General features: G+C 29.6%; 3 protein-coding genes across 9 annotated transcripts in view; 1 reads left to right on the forward strand and 2 right to left on the reverse strand.

The window, feature by feature from the left end:
• Positions 1-6,486, reverse strand: part of LOC661485 (uncharacterized protein) — a 66,451-nt gene extending 59,965 nt beyond the window's left edge. The window contains exons 1-3 of the mRNA XM_008193415.3: positions 6,286-6,486; positions 705-758; positions 611-649 (exon numbers count right to left, since the gene is read on the reverse strand). Of these exons, the coding sequence (XP_008191637.1) occupies positions 611-644 (34 nt within the window). The 5' untranslated portion in view covers positions 645-649; positions 705-758; positions 6,286-6,486. The remainder of the gene's footprint in view (positions 1-610; positions 650-704; positions 759-6,285) is intronic.
• LOC661445 (juvenile hormone esterase-like) lies at positions 421-14,664 on the forward strand. Of its 3 annotated transcripts, none has more exons than XM_064358119.1 (7): positions 421-496; positions 10,122-10,542; positions 10,596-10,987; positions 13,619-13,969; positions 14,014-14,143; positions 14,193-14,328; positions 14,382-14,664. In XM_064358119.1, exons 2-7 carry the CDS (start codon positions 10,308-10,310, stop codon positions 14,563-14,565), a joined length of 1,428 nt encoding a protein of 475 aa, XP_064214189.1. In that variant the 5' UTR covers positions 421-496; positions 10,122-10,307; the 3' UTR covers positions 14,566-14,664. The 3 variants fall into 3 exon arrangements, with proteins under 3 accessions (XP_064214189.1, XP_008191641.1, XP_008191640.1); XM_008193419.3 differs by lacking the exon at positions 421-496 and adding an exon at positions 9,904-10,079 and having other exon boundaries at positions 14,371-14,536; XM_008193418.3 differs by lacking the exon at positions 421-496 and adding an exon at positions 9,915-10,079.
• A 5,653-nt stretch (positions 14,665-20,317) lies between these two features.
• LOC661399 (aminopeptidase A) overlaps positions 20,318-21,061 on the reverse strand; it is a 50,183-nt gene continuing 49,439 nt past the window's right edge. For 3 of the 5 annotated variants that reach the window (XM_064358122.1, XM_064358123.1, XM_064358121.1), the window contains 4 exons: positions 20,908-21,037; positions 20,747-20,860; positions 20,579-20,687; positions 20,319-20,525 (listed from right to left, as the gene is read on the reverse strand). In XM_064358122.1, coding sequence (XP_064214192.1) covers positions 20,388-20,525; positions 20,579-20,687; positions 20,747-20,860; positions 20,908-21,037 — 491 coding nt within the window. In that variant the 3' untranslated portion in view covers positions 20,319-20,387. Of the gene's footprint in view, positions 20,526-20,578; positions 20,688-20,746; positions 20,861-20,907; positions 21,038-21,061 lie in introns of all 5 variants that reach the window. The other 2 variants (XM_064358124.1, XM_064358125.1) reach the window with 2 other exon arrangements.

Here is a 21,061-nt window from a genome sequence, read left to right on the forward strand (position 1 = left end):
AAACGCCCACACTGAAGCTTTCAGTGTTTGGCTGAAAACAACAAGGGACGTGTGTCGTAACTTGAATCTGTGGTAATTTAAAATAGACGATTTTTAATTCTTAAAATAATTACCTATACGCGTGTGTGTGTGTGTACTCCAAGCGGGAGAGGTTTCTGTTTGGTTTTATTTTAGACAAACCTGGAACGTGTGGATGAGGACAGGAAGCCAACAGCTAATTATGAAATTGGACGAAAATAATTCTCTCCAATTAATTTACCCAGAAATAATAACACTTTTGGTTTTACACATTCATTTTTTTAGTTAATTGTGGCAACTTCCTAATTTGATAAAAGCTTGAACCGATATTTTTCCCTTTTCAGTCAATATATTGGTTCAGTAAGCTGTAATTTCATTATTTTTCAAATCGATTTAAATTGAGATAGTTTCAGTAGCGCTATGTTAATACATAATCGAAAAATATTTCCCTATTTATGTCCACAGATGTTACACACTGGTGAGTGTTTAATGTTTGACTTGTATTTTTAGATTTAACTACAATTTTATCACCGCTCATCTCAAATTACGATCAAATCATATTTTTAGTCAAAATTATAGTAAAATTACTTACCTATAACTACAGGTCCTCTACAGTTATCTGTCATTTCATCTGAAACATTTTTTTAATATGATTAATTACATTTATGAATGTATTTTAAACCCACCTGTATTAAACTAACCACAGTCAATGTGAGCAAACATGGTTCTTAACAATTCATCTGGAAAAAAAGAAAAGTTTTAATTTAACACTGAAACAGGATCTACATTGAAATACGTGTACAATGTGTTTTAATTAGAAATGTAACTTGTTCGAAACTTCATCCACAAACTCGATTAGTTAGTTGTTCATTCCTTGTTTGTTTAAAACCCGAAAGTTTACTGAAATCTATTAAAGTTGGAAAGTTCTTAGAAATGTCAACTGGTTGCCAATTTTTTTGTGATTGTTTTCTTTCGGTATAAAGTGAACAAAATAGTGTGGAAAGCAACACAAAACTGTTCAGTTTTCAGTTTCATATAAAATAACCTGTAAAGTTAATAAACTTTTGAAACAACGTAATTACAGAAGTCATCACCAAAGTTTAAAATCCAAATGTTTTCGGCCAAATCATTTACTTTTGTAAAAAAAATACAATTTATTTAATTTATTTACTTTTTTGGTCTTAAACTTTAACCTAAAAATTATAAATATCTTCTCGCGGTTTCTTCTCCGTAACCTCAGATTAGAACTATTAGTCATTTATTATACAAGACAATAAAGACCTTTCACTCGTAGATAAACAATCATTATCGTCGTGTACAATAAATTTTTTCTATACCAGGACTTCAATTAATATGTTGCAATTGGTAAATTTTATTGAATAAAATATATTTAAAACATTTTGTCTACCCCTCAAATTAGTGTGCCATTTTATCTACTCAAAAAAGTTGATAAAGAAATAGTTTAACATCTGCTATAGAAAAAACTATTTAACTTGAGTGCCTTATTATTATACAAATAACTATTGATAGATAAGTTTTTTTTCAGCAGCTTATTGTGGTATTATGTATATTTTGCAGGACGCATTTCAGGATAATATTTTTAATTATATAGAGTGTCCCCAAAAAGTATGTCGTAATAATTATACATTTTTTTAATAACATGCTATTATTGTTTGTGCTCTTTAGGATACCTTTTTAGCTTCTTTTTTTTTCAAATCGGTTCAAGAATTACTGTTAAAAAAATTAAAACCAAAACCAAAAAAAAACAAAAAAATTCGGTTTTTCACATTCAGTTTTAAAAATTAATTAATAAAATAGTTCAATAGTTCATTACGTACTTGGTAATAATAATGATATCAAAGAAGCATATTTTGTATTTTTTATTAATTTTTAAAACTAAAGATGCAAAAACGTTTTTTTGGTTTTTATTTGTTTTTAATATTAGGTATTCCCTAAACAGATTTGAACATAATTTTAGGTTTGTAAAAGTAGCAAATAGGGCATCTTAATGAGTACAAAAAAAGCAATGTTGCGCTTTTTTCTTTGTGCGCTTTTTTCCTTGTGCGCTTTATTCCTTATGCACTTTTTTCCTTGTGCGCTTTTTTTCTTGTGCGCTTTTTTCTTTGTGCGCTTTTTTCTTTGCGCGCTTTATTCCTTGTGCGCTTTTTTCTTTGTGCGCTTTTTACCTTGTGCGTTTATTTACGGTGCGCTTATTTCCTGGGCACATATTTCCGGTCACCAACAACATGTGATATAAAAAAAGAGGAGAAACTTTGAGATCAAACAATTATTAATAATTAAACAGAATTTATACCATCAGTACTATTTGGAGTATGGAATATATTATCTTTCTTAATTACAAATTATACTTCAATGAAATACCAGTATATCTTAAAACAGAAAAGTTGAAGTTACCTGTGTTAGTTATGGAACATAATAATTTCAAAATAAGGTTTCAAAAATTAAAAGAAAGGACTAGGCACACGTCTTATGAGAATTTAAGGACCACTCAAATTGAGCAATTTTTATGTCAATCGATGCGTCTTAAAAAACTGAACAAATCATATCAGTCCACCAAACGTGTAGCTTAATTAAAAACGCCAGAAATTGCAATCAAAGTGAAGATTTGTCCCATAAGAAAAGCATTGGGGCGGCTTTTCGGTGAGTACAAAGAGCTTGTACGTATATCTTGGAGATTTACAACACTGCGGTATTATACTACAATTACTGGATTGGGGGTCAGGTATAGGGAACAGACACTTTTATGGAAATAGGGATTTAAGCCGACAGAAGTTAATATCTCCAACAATAGAAATAATTTAAATTCGGTGGCTATTTCTGGATTTTCTAATCAACTTACACGTTTGGTGCAATGATATGAGTTGATCAGCTTTTTGAGATGCATCGATTGACATAAAAATTATCCAATTTGAGTGGTCCTTAAATTCCCATAAGAAGTGTGCCTAGTCCTTTTAGTCGCTTAAAGAAAGATATACAGAAGGCAATTTTTGAAAGGAAAAAAACAAAATGGAGCAAAACTTGTACAGAACTTAGTACAAAGATAGAAGTAATTACAAGAACAGTATCAAAAAGCTTTTACCACTACATATTGCCACTTCCAAAAAAATTCCAGTGTATTGAAATTCTTTTTCTAATAAGAAGAAGTAGTATGTTTTAGAAGAATTTGCTAAAACTGGCTGAAGGGTTATCACATTAAATCAAAATTTATGATACTTAGCTTGTTTTGTTTTGATTGAGTGCGAGATTTTGCCAAAACATAACTATAAATTCATAACAAATCGTAATTAATTATTTTGTTTGTTTTTGAACAAAATTTTCCCAAAAATAAGGTGAGAAGTTTGATAAAAAATTGTGCTAAATTTCAGGTTTTTTACATTTTTACTTTGTCGAGTATTTAAGCCGTGGAGGTAGAAACTTGTAGAGAGAAGGTGCCCTAAACTAGGTTCTTGGCGATCTATTACATATTCTGAATTTTCCGCCTAAGTATACAGAGTTTTTGAGAATGGCATAGTTAAAAACCCTTATATCATTTTTACTTTCTTCAGAAATTTTATTAACCCACCTGTTGAGAGCCACTGTGTAGCTTATGGTATTTTATTAGTAGTTAATTTTTTCATAAAACACAATGGAGGTGGTGGCGCATGAGCACTTTGCCAATTTTTCAAAATTGTGGGAAACATGTTCATTTGTGTGGGAGGTTCGAATCCCGATCTTGGCAAAAAATGTGTTTTTTTTTCGTAAAATTTAATAACAAAACACAAATTACAATTAAAAACAAGAAGTTAAATTACCTCTTCTGCTGTTTTGTTAATAATATTAAAATCTACGCTAATTTTTATAATTCTGGTTCTAAAATTTGGGACTTTCAGAACGATTTTTTAGGAAAACGATGCATTTTTTATTTACATAAATTTTACTCAATCGATTTGTCTTGTCATTCCTTATCTAGCTTTAAATTGTTTTCCCTAACACGCTGTATACAATCAAAAGCTGTGTCTACAAATCAGCTAATACCATAAGCGGATCATGGATTCTGTTCCGTCAGATTATTTGGGTTCCTTTTGCTTTAAAATTTTTTTTAATACTTATTGTAGTTTTAATTAATGGCACGTTATGATATTAATTATTAGTGTTAACAGTTGGTGTTTTTTAATAAAGTGTATTTTGACAAACTTTACAAGTACCCCCAAAACTAAAATATGCTGACTACACCACTGGTTTGAAATTTCCAATTGGGGAAGAAAGTTCGCGGGCATTTTGAAAAGAGTCATAAAAGATGTTTGTAGAACGGTTTCACGTTTATACTCTTTTTACAAATTTCTCCCTTTACGATTTAAGCATATCCGCAAACGCAACAAGTCAAAAAAGTATCAAACTAATCTGACAATATTATTTTTTCAACAGTAAGTTGAAATTGATGTCATTTCAATGTTTCTGAACCTGGAATCAATATTTTGTAAAACGACTTATAAATCACAGAATTAAGTTAAAACTTATGTTATTTTATTTGCTTCACTCGATTTCACTCGTTTTTGAGAGAAATTTTTTCCAAGCCGAAAAATTTCAAACTGTGGTCAACTGATCAATAATGGCATTAATTTTAGTTTCCAATCCTTTTTGTTTTTGCACTAAAATCAGTGTTTTTGTGAATGTTGCATCCTATCATTTAATAAAGTACTTGTAATTTAAACACAAAGTGTGCATTTTTAATTTTTTGTATTAAAGACCGTTTTAAAAGCTTTTTTTTAACTTAACTTTAACTTTTTTAACTTTAAAGGGGTTTTGAAGTTTTAGGTTATGTTTACAAATGGGTTTTCGATGTGTACATTAACGGTATGTTGGTCATTGGGAAATATATTAATACCTAATCATTTTCATTACGTTTCATTACAAACAAATGTCGCTATTTTTTTAAATTCATTTATTTTGGACGATAGAGTATAGAGACAGAACAAAGGTTAGGATGTGCTTTCAATGCTAACAGCTGTATTCTATCACATACCACTAAACAAGTGTGCACAAACCAGCAAAATAATGGTGTTACAATAATACGGCGAAACTAAATCTCAGGGAAAAAGACGTTTAGAATAAGTAAAGACTAAAAATGAATAAATAAAAAATTTAAAAAAAGTTTTTTTAGAAAAAAGGTTTTATTTAAAAGATGCACTAAAAAGTAAAAAATAATGTTTTTCTATCAGAGGAAAATATTTTTGTTTACAAATTAGGATTTTAGAATTTACAAAAACTTTGGAAACAATACTGTTATTGACTAATCAAGTAATCTAACGAGAATACACTTAAAAGACTAAATTCAAGGCGACAAAAAGCGTAAATAAGTGTAACCTCTGACCTATTTTAGTATAAATGGCGTGACTAGCAATAATTTTAAAAGAAATTTTCAGCTGGTTGCTTACTCGTTATTTCCTTCGTTCGTGTCTACAATTTTTAGAAATAAAATCGCAATATTTTATATTTTATCACTGTTATTATACCCTTTTAAAATACACTAAGTGACGCCTTATTTCCAACAAAATAATAATATGTTCCCTTTTGGTGCCAATTCAATAAAAATAAAAATTAAAGAACGATTATTATTGAATTTCAGTAAAACTTGTTTATAGGTACTACCTCACAATTCATAAAATGTCAACATGAAGTTTCCTATTTTACGTTTTATAATAATTCTTTGAAATTAATGATCCTTGCTTCTGAATTACACATTTTGTATTTTATTTATAATTATTGCTGAAAATGGTGGATGCGCAGGGACAATATTACGTTGATTATTTAAATAAGTAAAATTAATTAAATGTTTTGTCTAACTTTTTAGTAGATTTTAGTTAAAAGGTTTGCCTTGTTTTATTCCTGGCACTGTAATCCAAACCATCTTAATAGTGCATTAAGAAAGAATAAAATAAAGAAAACTGGCAAAAATAAATGTCCTGTCGTTGCGAACCAATTTATTTTGTTCTTGCATAATTTATTCAACTTGAAGTTTAACAATAAAAATGACTAACTGAAGTGGCAATGACCAAATCAATATAACAACAGGTCTCTAAAAAATCAGCTCCTACGAAATGTCAATAATTTAATAAAGACAGACTGCATCTAAAAAAAATTAAAGAAAAGTGAAAACAATCCAACAATACAACTTTTCCTTTCATTGTTCCAACACTTGATTTGTTTATAACAACATACTGTGGTTTCACAAGAACGCACAATCAATAATAAATAAAACTAACTAACCATGCAGATATCCTCTTCCCCAAACCCAAACACGACACACACTGTTTACTTGAAAATCAAACACCGATAGGATTACATTACACAATCACAAACACAAAATTTCAGGATTAAAGCGGTCACAAATTCAGCGGGTGGGGTTGGTTTTCGTAGATTTTCACGTATACACGAGGAAGTGGTTGAATTGGACGCCACCTTTTGGATAAGTTGTGATATGCGGAAACGCGTATTGATTTTGTGAACGTTTACCCCTTTGATTAAGGGTGCATGCGCCGTGGTTGTGGCCAACTGTCAATGATATGTTTGTTTTGACTAAAAAATAGACTGAAAATAGTTTTAAGAGTTTTTTAATTCATTGTTGTGTAATGTGGAATTAAAGAAAAATTAGAGAAAAGTGTATTGTTTTCTTGTGCCCTATATCATCCAAAATAATTGTGAATAAAAAAGTAAAGCAAAACAAAGTTAAAATATTTGAAAATTGCAATTGCACAATAATTTCGTTTTTCTGTAAAAAACTTTTACAGTGTATTGTAACATACAGGGTGAGTCATTGATAGGCGCGCGCTCGATTGCACTTACACTGTCAAAGATATAGAAATAAATCAAGTGGCATGGCAAATGGGAAGTCAGAGGACACGTTCCAAAATTATTTTGCCCTATACAGGATGTTCTGTTTTTACAGTGCAGCCTTTAACATAGTTTTTTAATGGCAGCCCCTGTATATTTGTATATATTTAAATGTGCACTTTTTAGGTTTTATAAATGAGTTTAGTTTTTGCAATTTAACCGTTCAGAAGTTATTTAATTTTTTTACAATTTAATGCATCTGCAGGCACATATTATTAAAAATCACAGAGCGCTTGGTTTTTGGGATATTTTGTCCGTGGTTAAACAAATGTCATTTTGGTAAACTTTGAAGGACCATAACTTGATTTTTTTAAATAGCACCTCCTGTGTTTTATTACTTAGTACTATTCAGTGTCTTATTTTACTTCTTTTTTACTTTTAAATTTTTTTCCAAAAGTTGACAGTTTAGGAAATAATTCGGTTTTTTTACAAATGCAAATAAAATCCCTTGTATAGCAACGTATACATGATTTTTCAAGAATTCCTTCTTTGCGAATACTTACTTTATAATAACTATCTACTTTTGCTAATGTGCAAATAAACTCGAAATACGTATGTATTTAAAATTTTGAAAGAATTAAACAAACTCGAATAAAAAAAATAAAACAGTCAAACGTAAAGGATTTGGCCGAAAAAGATAAAAAAGTGCATTCAAAGATTTGACTTTAGTGTTTATTTTTGAAATAAAACTTAAGCTGTAAGATTTTTGTTAAAGGTCAATGCACACACAAGTAACTTAAAAAAATAAACTTATACATAATGATTCCGTCAAAACCCCTCATTAAAGTATTAAAAGTTCTAATAAAGATATTTATGTGAAAGTTGCTACTCAGGCATAATCCGTTAACTTCTGCTTAATGAAAATATTTTCAAGATAGCAGCACATTTTTTGACTTTAGTTAGCGGAAAAAACAGCTTCTGGAACATCAAACGAATACGACAATAAATTAACATCGACATGACAGAAAATAAAAGAGGAAAAATCGACACCGTTGTTATGCAAAACAAATGAAAAAATATATCAAAATTAAGCTGCCTAAAAAAAATCTGACTCAATTTTTGTGCTTAACTGAACGTCTGTTATCACCATATGAGAGTTTGTCTGACAACTTTAAACCACCCTGTATTTTAACAAAATTTTATAAAAAAATTTAATGAAATTTTGGTTAAAAAACAGCCTAGACGCGTCCAAAGGTATAATTACCATTTTCAGGTTAAATTATTTGGTTATTGAGCCGTTTTTGACGAAATTTTCTTTAAAACAGCTTACTCGAGTGAAACAGTCACTATACATATTTTTTTTTATTGAAAGAACAAACTAAAATCTAGGCAAGTAAGATAAAATAGCATAAATTTATACTTTGGTGACTTTGTAATCAGTTTTACTGAAACATTAAAAATAACTTATCTTTTAAATCAAAATTGTGCTTAGACACTTGAAAAATGTGGCGAATTTTCGTTGAGGAAAAGTAATATAACGTCTAAACCTCACATTAGAAGTATGGAAAGTTCTAATACAGATATAGATAGATATAGATACAGATGAAAGTTGGTACTCAATCATAATCCGTTGAGTTTAACTCAATGAAAATATTTTCAAGATGGCAGCACTTTCGGTTATACCGGAAATCGCTATTAATTTTCTTATTTCAAATAGAATGCTATGTTTTCCACTGTGTTTTTGGATTAGTTGAGTTATTTTAAGGGAGTTTTTATCAGCTTTCTTTATGTCTAAATTTAACTGTTTTTGAGATATTTAGGATTTTTTGAAAATTTCTGGATTTGCACCTGTCATTTAAAAAATCGGTAACTCGCTTACTTTTAAAGATTTCAAAATCATATTTGAAGAATTAAAAAAGAAGGCCTGTATCTGTTCAAAATTGAAAAAGAAGTTAATAAACCCGAAAATTTTAAGGTTAAGTTTGGACAGTTTCAAGTACCCATAACTTAATTTTTTCAAATGGGATGTTTCAATTTTTATTTTACTAGATGGAGAAGAATTTTGTTCTGCATTGATCTGTGTTAGTATTCCCTTTATCTATTTGTGATAATCTTCAAATAATGTTGTCTTTTGTCATTGTAGAAAATTTCTCACTAACCACAGCTATTTTTGCAGTTTGTCATAAAAATATTTCTGATTAAACTTAAACGATAAACTCTGTTTAAAATTGTGTTATCCATCCCCTAAATATAAAATAAATTCATTAAATGTTGGTTTAAAAAACTTTAATTTCTCACATTTTTTCATTCGTTTTCATGGCAAAGTATGAGAATAGATCTATGGCTAATGAATTTCTCAATACCAGCAAAAAGTTATTGTGCCTTGAAAACTATTAAACATAAGTATAGGGAATGTTAATATAGACCGATGCAGAATTAAATTTTCTACCATTTCATGAAATAAAACTTTCGGCATTTCATTTGAAAAAAATGAGTTATGGGTGCTTAAAGTTCTGGAAACATAACTTTAAAATTTTGGAGTTTGTTATTCCTTTGTAGGGATTTGAAAACACCACAGGAAAGATCTAGGCTTCCTCTTTCAAATGAGCTAAAAAATATTTCCAAATTCTACAAAATGGCAAAGTTATCGATTTTTGAAGTGGAAGATGGAAATCCAAAAAAAAATTAAAAACCATAAATATTTCGTAAACGGCTAAATTTAGGTATAGGGACAGCTTATGAAAACTACCTTAAAGTAACTAGTAATTCAAAAGCGCATAAAACAATATAGTTTTCTATTTAAAATAAAGAAGTTGGTAGCCACATCCGGTATAACCCGGAAGTGCTGCCATCTTTCAAATATTACCATTGAGCAGGTCCTAAAAGATTGTTTGTATACAAATTTTCAGATGACTATCATTTTTAGAACTTCTAATACTTTTAATGTGGGGTTTAGACGGAACAGCCTGTATGAATTTGTTCTAAAACATTAAAAAAAATATCTTAAATTAAAAATTGCAATAACTTAGGTTGGATTTTTAAGTGAAAAAGTAAACTATCCAATCTTGTAAAACACTTATAGTGATAATGAGTTTCAAGTGAATGTTAGATTTGACCGAATCATGTTTTATTGACCAATCGTTTATGAAATTAAAGTCATTTGATACAAACGCCTCCCAACAAACATGAAGTGTATTCAACTATTTGTGTTTTTCTCACTAAAAATTGGGGTAAATAAATTTGAAATTTGTTTGTACTACAATAAATTTTAGGTCGATCTGAGTGACCCTTTGGTGGAACTCCCAAACGGCTTAATAAGAGGGCAAAGAATAAAAACCCAAAACAATGAATTCTACTCTTTCAAAAAAATACCATATGCCCAACCACCTATTGGTACTTTGCGATTTCAAGCCCCTCGTGAACCCAGGAATTGGGACGGTGTTTTGGACTGCACCACTATGGACGTTGTTTGTTACCAGATGTTTAACAAATTGGAGAATCAATCAGAAAATTGCCTTTTTTTAAATGTTTACACACCCAACTTGCCGGAGTTTGTAAATGAGTCATTTCCAGTCATGGTATACATCCATGGTGGTGGTTTCACAGAAGGAATGACCCAACAATACGACCCACGGCTCTTTGTGGAAAATGGGGTGGTTTTAGTTACTTTTAACTACCGTTTAGGACCATTTGGTACCACCACCACCAAAACAAAAAATTTTGTTTTTTTATCAAAAAGATTTTAGGTTTTCTCTCCACTCAAGATGATACGATCCCCGGAAACAACGGGTTAAAAGATCAGAATATGGCCTTGAAATGGGTGCACAAAAATATTGAATTTTTCAGTGGGGACCCTCAAAAAGTCACACTTTTTGGGCACAGTGCAGGGTCAGCTTCAGTCGGTTATCACCTCCTTAACCTCAAATCGGAAGATTTATTTTGGGCCGCAATTTGTCAAAGTGGGTCCGTTTTAGGGCCATGGGCCTATCAAAGGCAACCGAGACGACAAGCTTTCCTCACTGCTAGTTTTATAAATGAGACATTTCTTGAGCAAAATGATTCGAAAAAATTGCTTGAATTTTTGCAAAACGTGGAACCAGGAACGATTCGATCAGCTGCCGAAATGTTTTACGATTTTGTAAGTTTTTCAACTTGTGTACTCTCTTCCAAGCGAAATAGTGAAGATTGACTAAAGGTAATATTTCATGATAACAATACTGTTGGGGACAGAGAATTATTAGTCTGCAGTAAAATGCAAATTAGGGTTTTTTCGGGCTTGCTTCGGCTTAGACCCCATATCTGTTCACAGCAACATCTGTTTTGAAAAGTGTGACGAAATGGGCAATAAACATCTTTACCCTAATTTGCATTTTAGTGTAGACTAATCATTTTCTGTCCAACAGTATTGTTATCATAAAATATTGATTTTAGTCAATCTTCACTATTTCTCTTGGAAGAGAATAAGCACTACCGTTGTGACGTCCATGTTGAGGTAGGTCAGCAACTTGAACCTAAACAATGCTTTTCTTATAAACGTTTCGAAATTTCCCTTATTGCTTTAATGGAGTTGACGAAAGCGGTTTTGTTTCTGTTACTGTCGTGTCTTTGAAGCTTTTGGAAAAATCACAATTAAGAAATTCTCTATTTTGGTTACCGAGATTAGTACTTTACTAAATAAAAATTTATTTATAAAATAACATTTGTCAATTAAAAATGAGTTGTTTTCTACAATGTGTTTTTAAATGATTCTCATCTTGTCGTCTGTGAATTTCTCATGTAAAATAATAAATGCCGATTTATAGAGCTAATAACAGGCATTTAGACATCGAATATTACCTTTCTCTATTTATTAAGTTTCCAGTTCGGAAATAAACTTCGATAATAAAAGTGTTTTCTTGCAATAGTCATACTCCTATTTTTAAGAACTTTGAAATCACATTTGTAAAATTAAAAAAGAAAGCCTATATCTGTTCTTCGGTGTTCAAAATTGGAAAAAAAGTTAATGAACTAAAAAATTTGAAGGTTAAGTTTGGACAAGTGCAAGTACCCATAACTCAATTTTTTCTAATGAATTTTTATTTTACTAGATGGAGGAGAATTTAGTGAGGTGATTGGAAAAAGAAACTCAATGAAATTTTATCTAATACCTTCAAAACTAGTAACTACGAATCGAAAAACAAAACGGAAGACAGATTTTATGCCAAATAGGCCCACTCATCGAGCTCACTTTTAATTTCCGATGCAAATCGAAAGGAGGGTCAAAAAATTTAAAAAAGTCATAAAATATTTAAGTTCAAAATTAATAGGTAAAAACATAATCTTCATACGGTAAATACGAAAAATACAAAACCGGAGATAGGATTGTGTAAAACAAAAAGTGAATATAATAGGTTTGTAGAAGTGAGAAAAGCGTTCAATATACCTAATCTAGTAATACTCGTACATATATTTATAAATACATATTATCTTTCAGTTAATTTTAAGCAAAGTTCTAAACGAAATTGTTGCTTTCACAAAAAATGTAAAATTAAGGGCCGATTTAGAGAAAGTTTCATCAAATTTTAATTTGTTGTTAAAAGTTAACAACGCGAATAGACCAATCAGATTGGCAGTTTGGTTACGTGATAAGTTAATCACGCATTTAATTGCGAATTAAATTAATGACGCTTCTATAAACCAGTCCTAAGAGCCGGTTTACAGAACATTTTAATTGCAGTTAAATTTTAATCGCGATTAACTTGATATTTGTCAATGCATTTTAAATGGCAACTTGATTCGAATTAGTTTAATTCTGAATTAAATCTTAATTTCGCTTTCTGTAAACCGTCCCTAAGTAATATTACAATAATTATAAAATAGTCTAAAGGGTGTTTTGTTCACACGCATGCACTTCTTGCATTGCTGTGCTCATAATTAATTCCAGGATTTTGTTTTTATATTCCTATTTGCTCGAGAAAATTTTGCTTAAAAAGTCATTTTGCGTGCGTTTTTTTTTGTTATGGAACATTTATTGATTTAAACATTTTATTAAAAAGAGTTTTTAATTTTTTTTTGAAAATATTTTGTTTTACGTTTGAACATTTAAAGAAAAATACATTGTATTTATATATTTTTTTATTTTTAACGATTACACGAGCGTCCAGTCGAAAATGAGGTTATTGTCATCTGTTTCTCTAGATTTGTAAATCATTTAAAAATGAAAAATTTTTTAAAAATTTTCCTCAAAAATTATTGCCTTTTTTAATTAGAAACTTACTATTCTCGCAAAATTTTGCTGAAATAAACCTAAAATGGAAACTAGCTTCTTATTTTTAATTTTATTTAAGAACTGTAGCAACCATTCTTGTTTTTCTCTCGATTTTGATCACAAGATCAATGATATAATTTTTTTTTGCACTTTTCTTGTTCTGTCTAAAAATAGTTACTAATAATACGAGTGCGAAAACACAAGCTTAAAGTTCGAGGGCTATTGTTATGCAACAAGCGTTATTCAAATTTTTTTAATTTAAAACACGTTGCTAAGGGGAAGCGTGTTTTAAATTAGTGAAAACAGGTTGCTATCGGAAACGTGTTTTAAAATAGTGTTTAAAATCTAGGACTCAGATAGTAAAAAGGAGCCTCAAAAAATATTACCAACAAAAAAATAAATAAATATGACCTGACCTTTAGAACAACCAAAAAAAAAACAAAAAAGTACTGTTCAAGTAATTAGCCTACTTTAACAAGCGTGGAAATGTTACTTCACTCTGATAGCATGTTTTTAAATTAGATTTTGAATGGTACAAGTGATGATTTTGCGGCAACTGAAGGATCAAGTTGGGCCCCGACTTTGGAAATCAAAAATGAGGATTCTTTTATTAGTGAAAAAATGTTCAAATTGTTGAAAAGTGGTAAATTTGTTAAAGTGCCTTTAATGATTGGGATGACCACTGAGGAAAATTTATCAATGGACCACAAAAATTTTGACAAAAATGTCGAACAGTATGATATTTCTTATAAAACTTTGGTGCCGGTTGACATAACAGGAGATGAAGAAAAATTAAATGAAATTGGTCGAAAGATTCGAGACATGTACACAGGAGGGAAAAACTTTTCGAAAAATATTGGAGACGCCATTCGAGTAGGTACCATTTTTCAATTATCATTTTCCTAAAATTCGTCCAGTTTTCCAGTGATAATGACATGACTCGCCCGATTATGAAACAAGCCGAGATTTACTCAAAATTCGCTCCAACTTACTTTTACCAATTTTCTTACGACGGAAATTTTGCAGGGTTTAGTCTAACTTATCCAGGTAATACTTACAAGTTTTTACTGTACCTGATTTTTTAGTCATGTTTTAGGTACTGGAAGTGTTGCTCATGCCGAGGAATTATATTATCTTTTTGATTTTATTCATGACATCAAAAGTTTTCCAAAAGAAGATCAAATTGTACGAAATCGTTTAATTAAACTGTGGACCAATTTTGCCAAATTTAGGTAATTACACTTAAAAATTTTATGTTTCAAAATATTTTTCAGTTTTCTTTTAGGAATCCGACACCAACGCTAATGGAAAATGTTTCTTGGCCACAACTAAAAGTGGAGGAAAATGATTTTCCATATCTTGATATTGGAGCAAATTTGACAGTTAAGAATTTCCCCAAAAAAGAAATTTATAAAAAATGGAGTCAAATATATGAAAGTTTAGGACATGATGATTTTGATACTTATTAATTATTATTATTAGAAAACAAGTGTTAATAATAATCATAAAGACAATTATGGAATTTATAGTTTTCACAAATAATACATATTTCTCAAAATATTTGCTAATCAGGCTCTTACTTACTTACTTACTACCTCCTATTAGCTTAATTTAAAAGTTTTTTTTAATTGAGTTTTTAGCGCAAAAGGCAAACAGTACAAAACTACACCAATTCTAAAATAATTTGTCCTGTTTTGGACAAAATTTCACAAATTAATTGGATTGTGACGCTGAAAAATAAAGAAATTTTATTCAAATTCAAATTACCTAATAGTTGTGCAAACCACAGTTTTATCAAAAAACTGAGCATGCTTAAATATTCAAAAAATGCAAACACAAGTTCCTTTTTATTTGAACGAAGTTCACTGTTTTTTGGTTTATTTTTGACGAAATTTCGAAAAATAATGAGATGATGCTTAGGTGAAAAACCTGACAGCGATATTTTTGCCTTACCTATTGTAAGGATAAAATGAAACTAAAAAATAGTTAAAAAAATTGTAAAAGGACTTCATGGTTTTTAGATATTTTTTGGTATTAATTAATAAAATCTCTAGTCGAAAAAATCGTTTAAATTTGACAAACAGAGCAAAATTTTATTATTTTGCAAACGCATTTTAGCTTATTTTACAAAAAAAATTCCTTTGAACGGTACGAAAGTTTACATTGGTATAATTGGGTTTCCGGGTGAAAACGTTAAAATTTTCAAAAAAGATAAAACTTAAACGTAATTTTCATGTCAAAATTAGTTCTTTTTAGCTCGATTTAACCGAAAAATTAGATTTCTACCTAAAATTAGAAAAAAGACAAAAATAACACTCTTTGAGCACTGTACATTATTTTATTGGCATAATTTTGCGTAGCTGAGTAAAAACGAGAATACGATTGAAAAAGTCAAACCTTTTGTGTAAGTTTTATAGTAATTTAACGGTTCTTTGTTCCAACGCTTTTGTAACAAAATTAAAAAAAAATCTTTAGATCAAAAATATTTTTTTCTACTTTGGTTTTACAAATTGTTTGTTGTGAAACTGAAACACTTTCACAAAGAGAACTTTTGTGCAACTCCTTTTAGTAAATTTTTAGGCATTGTATTGGCAGTACTGACCTGAGGGGTCTTCAGTCATCACTGTAATTTAGACTGTGCTCTGTCAACAGCGTCAAGTCGTTTATTGATAAAGCCCGAATAATTAACAAAATTAACAGGAAATAGTTTGAACAGATTTTAAATTAAACAAAAACAAACAACTAAAAGAGTAAGAAGAAAAAATAGTATATTACACTCGTTTTATAAGACTTAGTTGCGGCACTCGTTCTATTGGATCACTCCTTCGTCGTGCTCCAAAACCATTCGTGCCACAATAGAACGTCTTATAAAAAACGTATAATAATATACTATAAACGCACATTAAATTGTTTGAAATGAAATTTACGTGAAGTAACTGGAATCATATAAAAAATAAACACACTTTTTTCAAAAAATGATTGTAAATTACTAACATTTTAGAAGTGATTTATTGATTTTTTCTACTTATGTTGGACGTAGTCTCTCAAAATAACCGCTCCTGTGATTAAAACTAACTTTTTTTAGCTTTATTTTTACCGCACTATCAAGAGGCTAAAAATTTTAATTCAAATTTGTGCGCTAAAAAACAAAAAACAATAACTTCGTACTAATTTTATCTTTTCGTGTCTGTAATTAATGAAACACTCAAAAAACACGTTAAATTATGTACCCATGTAAAATTTGGTTCATTTTTTCCTAAATGGATTTCTGAAAAGGAACAAAATAATGGGAAAATTCAAAGTCGACGTCCACAGAGTTTTATTAAAAATTATAAAAAAATTATAAAAGAAAAAGGGGATATGTACACGATTGCTGAAAACTGATTCTTGTGTAGAATTTCATGCTGAAATCGAATTTGTAGGTCGCTTTTTAATTTGGAATTGCCTTCATTATGAAAAAGAGGTTTTTTGAAAATTTTTGAAAAACGAAAATTGGGCAAATTTTGTATTTACATCGTCATATTTTCCTTCTGAATAAAGCTAGAAACTTCATTCTTTTTGTACTAGATTTCCCAGTAAATGTAGATTTCAACGTATATAAGTAAGCTTTTGACTTTACAAAAAAAAGTAAGAAAATCACAGTTTTCTTGTAACGTGCCATATTTGTGTAGTGAAATTGTTTTATTTTAAAAGATAGACCCCTACATATCGAGATGAAATGATGTCAATAGTTCAAATAAATTTTTGATGTAAGAATCATTGCGATATCTGTAATACTCACCTAGTTATTGCAATTTAAAGTTACTGCAATATGCGCGCGGAATTCAGATCGCGGCATATCTCCCTTTGTAGTGACTACAGGACCACTGGACCAAGCTCGCTAGGTCAAATGCCCGCGCTATGTCATTTGACTTCTTTTAGTTTTTATGTTATATTTTTTTCAATTACAAACATTTCAAGAACCAAAACGGTAAATAATAAAATCACCAATAATTTTTCACGTCAAAATTGTTTATTTATTAACTAAACCCCTTGCAAGTGGTTAAAATCACGCATTTTATTCCTAGTTCATCACTTTCTTAACTTTTTTCGTCGTTTTTTTTTAATATGTGACTTTATAACTCAAGAATAAGCTAAGTGACTCAAAAATGGCCAAAATCATGTAACTGATTTTCAAATAATGAGCAACAAAGATTCTTTGTTCGATCACTTTTATGAATACGTGAATTACGATACAAATTATTATAAAAAAATTTCAATTTATTATCATGCGATGTCTGATTTATTAATCAGAAAAAGAACGCAATTGCAAGGCTTCGTTTTATAGGCACAACATCTTTAAATTTGTTAGTTACTGGATTTAAAAGTTTAAAAAAGAAATGACTAAAATGTGAAGTTTTAACTAAGTTCAAGGGATTTAGTTAGTAAATAAACTGTTCTTTGACGTGGAAATTATTAATTATTTTACATATTGTTTACTGTGTTTGGACCTTTGAATTGTTTGTAATTGAAAAAAATAGATTTAAGACTAAGAGGAGTCGAACGACATAGCGCGGCATTTGACCTAGCAAGCTTAGTCCAGTGGTCCTGTAGTCACTACAAAGAAAGATATGTCCTGATTTCCACTTTGCGCTCATATTGCATTAACTTTAAATTGCAATAACTAGGTGAGTGTTACAGATATCGAAATGATTCTTACACCAAAAACTTTTTTAAACTAAACAGGGGTCTATCTTTTAAAATAAAAAAATTTCTCGCATCTCGAAAATTCACTACACAAATATGACACGTTACAAGAAAACTGTAATTTTCTTACTTTTCTTTTGTAAAATCTAAAGCTTGTTTAAATATGTTATAATCTACATATATTTGGGAAACTAGTGCAAAAAAAGCATTTTCTGGCTTTATTTAGAAGGAAAATATGACGATGTAAAAACAAAATTTAGTCAATTTTCGTATTTCAAAAATTTTCCGAAAAACGTCTTTTTTATAATGAAGGCAATTCCAAATCGAAAAGCGACCTACAGATTCGAATTTAGCAGAAAATTCTACATAAGAATCAGTTTTCAGCCATCGTGTGCAATCGAATCCAGACCAACTTCTTAAATAATCGACTTTTGAGATACCTGCTCCCGGACTAAACAGTTTCAGTCTTGCGTTTACATTGCAAAAGAAATGAAAAATGAAAAATTGAATAGATTGAAAATTGCATTGTTAAAAAGAGGTTAAAAAATAAAAAATTGACAAAGTTACGTAAAATATTTAACAACTCAAAACAGAACCACTATTGAGGATAATTCTGTTTTCAATTGTTAAATATTTTATGTAATTTGTTCGTTTTTCTTTTCAATATTGTTTAATAATGTAATATTAAATTGTTTTAATTGCGAAGTTTTCATTTTTTTTCAATGCAAACATAAGGTTGAAGATGTTGGTAGTTACCAATAGAATACCTATGTTTCCTTTCATAATTTCTTATCATCTTTAATAATAAAATTTTGTGGAGCGCGACTTTTTTACATCATTTTGTTAAATTGTGTGTCTAATTCTTGACTCAATTTTCTTAATTTTTCGGCATGCTTAGCGAAAAATTGTAAAAAATTCCAAGTCTTTAGCTTAAAGACGTGAAACAAAACATGACAAATACCATATTTATCTTAACGTAGTGCGTCTTGTTTTGTATTTTTAAACATCTACTTCAAACAATTGCAATTGGAAAAATGTGCTTTGATGATCGATTCTTGCTAAATTTTGAACATAGATTAATAATTTTTCTGCCTGCTTTTAGCAAAAATTCGTGTTCCTAGACATATCTTTAGGTCAAAAACGTTGGTAAACAAACATTCAAGACCAAAAGCAGTTATTGTTTTCCAGTTCCCAGCTCACAAGCAGTAGCACTTTTCGAATTAATTCCGTTATTTTTCGGCTTACTTTGGATTATAAATTTTGGGCAATAGAATAGTAACAAATCTACAACCATCTGTTTATTTTGAAAACAACCGAATATACGCGGTGCTGCATTTTGGATGTCCGAATAAGGGATCTCCGAAACTAATAGGTTTAGAGAAAAACGAGTGACACATTCTGGGTCAGTTTTTCGAGAAAATAATTTTTGCGGTCAAAACCGCATCCCGCTATCGTCGTTTGTTTTCGACTTATAAAACAAAAGTTATTATTTTAGCGAAATCTTAAAAAACATATTATTCTTTTTATAAAAGATACATATTCGAAACATAAACATCATACAGGCACTTTTTTACAGAAAATTTAATAATGTTATTAGCGATTTTTTTAACCTTACGTTAAGCTGTAATATCATAAAATTGTATTTTTTTAAATTGGAATCAGAGGCGGCGGCTATGACATTTTCAAAAAGCTTATTTTTTTCTGAACTGAAAACAACATAAATACAGTTTGATATTTTTATATACTTATGTATACAAAAATTTGATCTAACAATAATTTATTCTGCTGTTTTTGATTTAATTAGTGTTCATTAAATCATTAAATTATAAATATTTGTTAGGTAGTATATTTTTTATAGTTTTAATTAAAAATCCAAAATTTTTTTATGGTCTACTAAAAGAAAAAGCAAAATGTTAAATATTTTTTAAATATTTGAAAATAATGTATTACACAAATAGCCAAATAAAATCAGATTTTTTAAAACGTCAACTTTTGGTATAAGTTGAAAACAAAAGACGATAGCGGGATGTGGTTTAGACCAAAATTATTTTCTCAAAATACGAACCCGAGAATGTGTCACTCGTTTTTCCCTAAACCTCTTAGTTTCAGAAATCCCTATTCGGACATCCAAAATGGCGTACCCTGTACAAAATTAAAGTAATTTTTATTGAAAACTGAAACAATTTTTGACCAATGTTGATCATTTTTTAATTAATATTAAGCGATTATGTTAATTAAAATCGTGATTAAATATTCAAAAAAGCCCAAAATAAAAGAGCTGTCTCAATTCACTAGTTCAAAAAAGTGCTAAATTCAAAAAAGTGCTTGAATGTTTGAAACACACAAAAAACTAAAGCCATCTTAAAAAAAAATTAGAATTGATTATAATTATTGAGCAGTTTTTTTTGGGTGTCTAATATCACGTTATCAAACTGTAATTTTAGATAAATCACTCTCTGTATAGAAAGTTTTTGTGTATATGTTTTTCTAAATTATAAGAGGTGCTCTGAAATAAGTACAACAATTTTTTTTAAGTAGGTATATTTTTCACAATTTTTAAAAAATATACAGTTTGAGCAATTTACAACAGGTTCCTTGTAGCACATTAAACAGTGATCCAGTTTTCGACAACCGTTTTATATTTCTCCAACCACTTGATATTATTAGCGACAGTTTCTAAAGCTTGTTGTCGTGCGGCAGCACCTGCACCGGCCTCTGGATACTTAGCAAAGAAAGATTTCATCTACAAAAAACAAACATCAAGTTTAAGAAGATCACACTATCATTGAAACTAACCTCATCGACTTTCAAATTTGTTGAAAATCGGTTAGTTATCGCTGGAATAAGTCGTCCCAAATAACGGTCGTTTAAGGTAAACCTTTCAACTAAATAGGGCCAATTTTCACTAAAAATAGTATTTCAGTGGATTATGTGGATTATTTTTTTAATAATTAATTAAATTACCGGACATAATCCCAAACAATTGGAGTTCCAACAGGATTAGATGAAATATATTGCAACAAAGTGAAATAATCTTGACTTCGAACATAAGTCTCATCTTTGGCTAAATCAATCAATCTGAAACAAAAATTCAACAAACGAAGTCAAACAAATACAAAACTTACTTGGTCAAAAGTGATGGATTTCGCACATTGGCTAAACCATTCATCAATTTTAGTTTTTCATTGGCATCAGTCTCATTAGCAAAAATTTCGAAAACTTTATTCCAAGTAACTTCATCAGCAGTTACCATACCTAAAAAAAAATGAAAAAACAAAA

The sequence above is a fragment of the Tribolium castaneum genome, chromosome 7 (assembly GCF_031307605.1).
Source record: "Tribolium castaneum strain GA2 chromosome 7, icTriCast1.1, whole genome shotgun sequence".
Classification (NCBI taxonomy): domain Eukaryota; kingdom Metazoa; phylum Arthropoda; class Insecta; order Coleoptera; family Tenebrionidae; genus Tribolium; species Tribolium castaneum.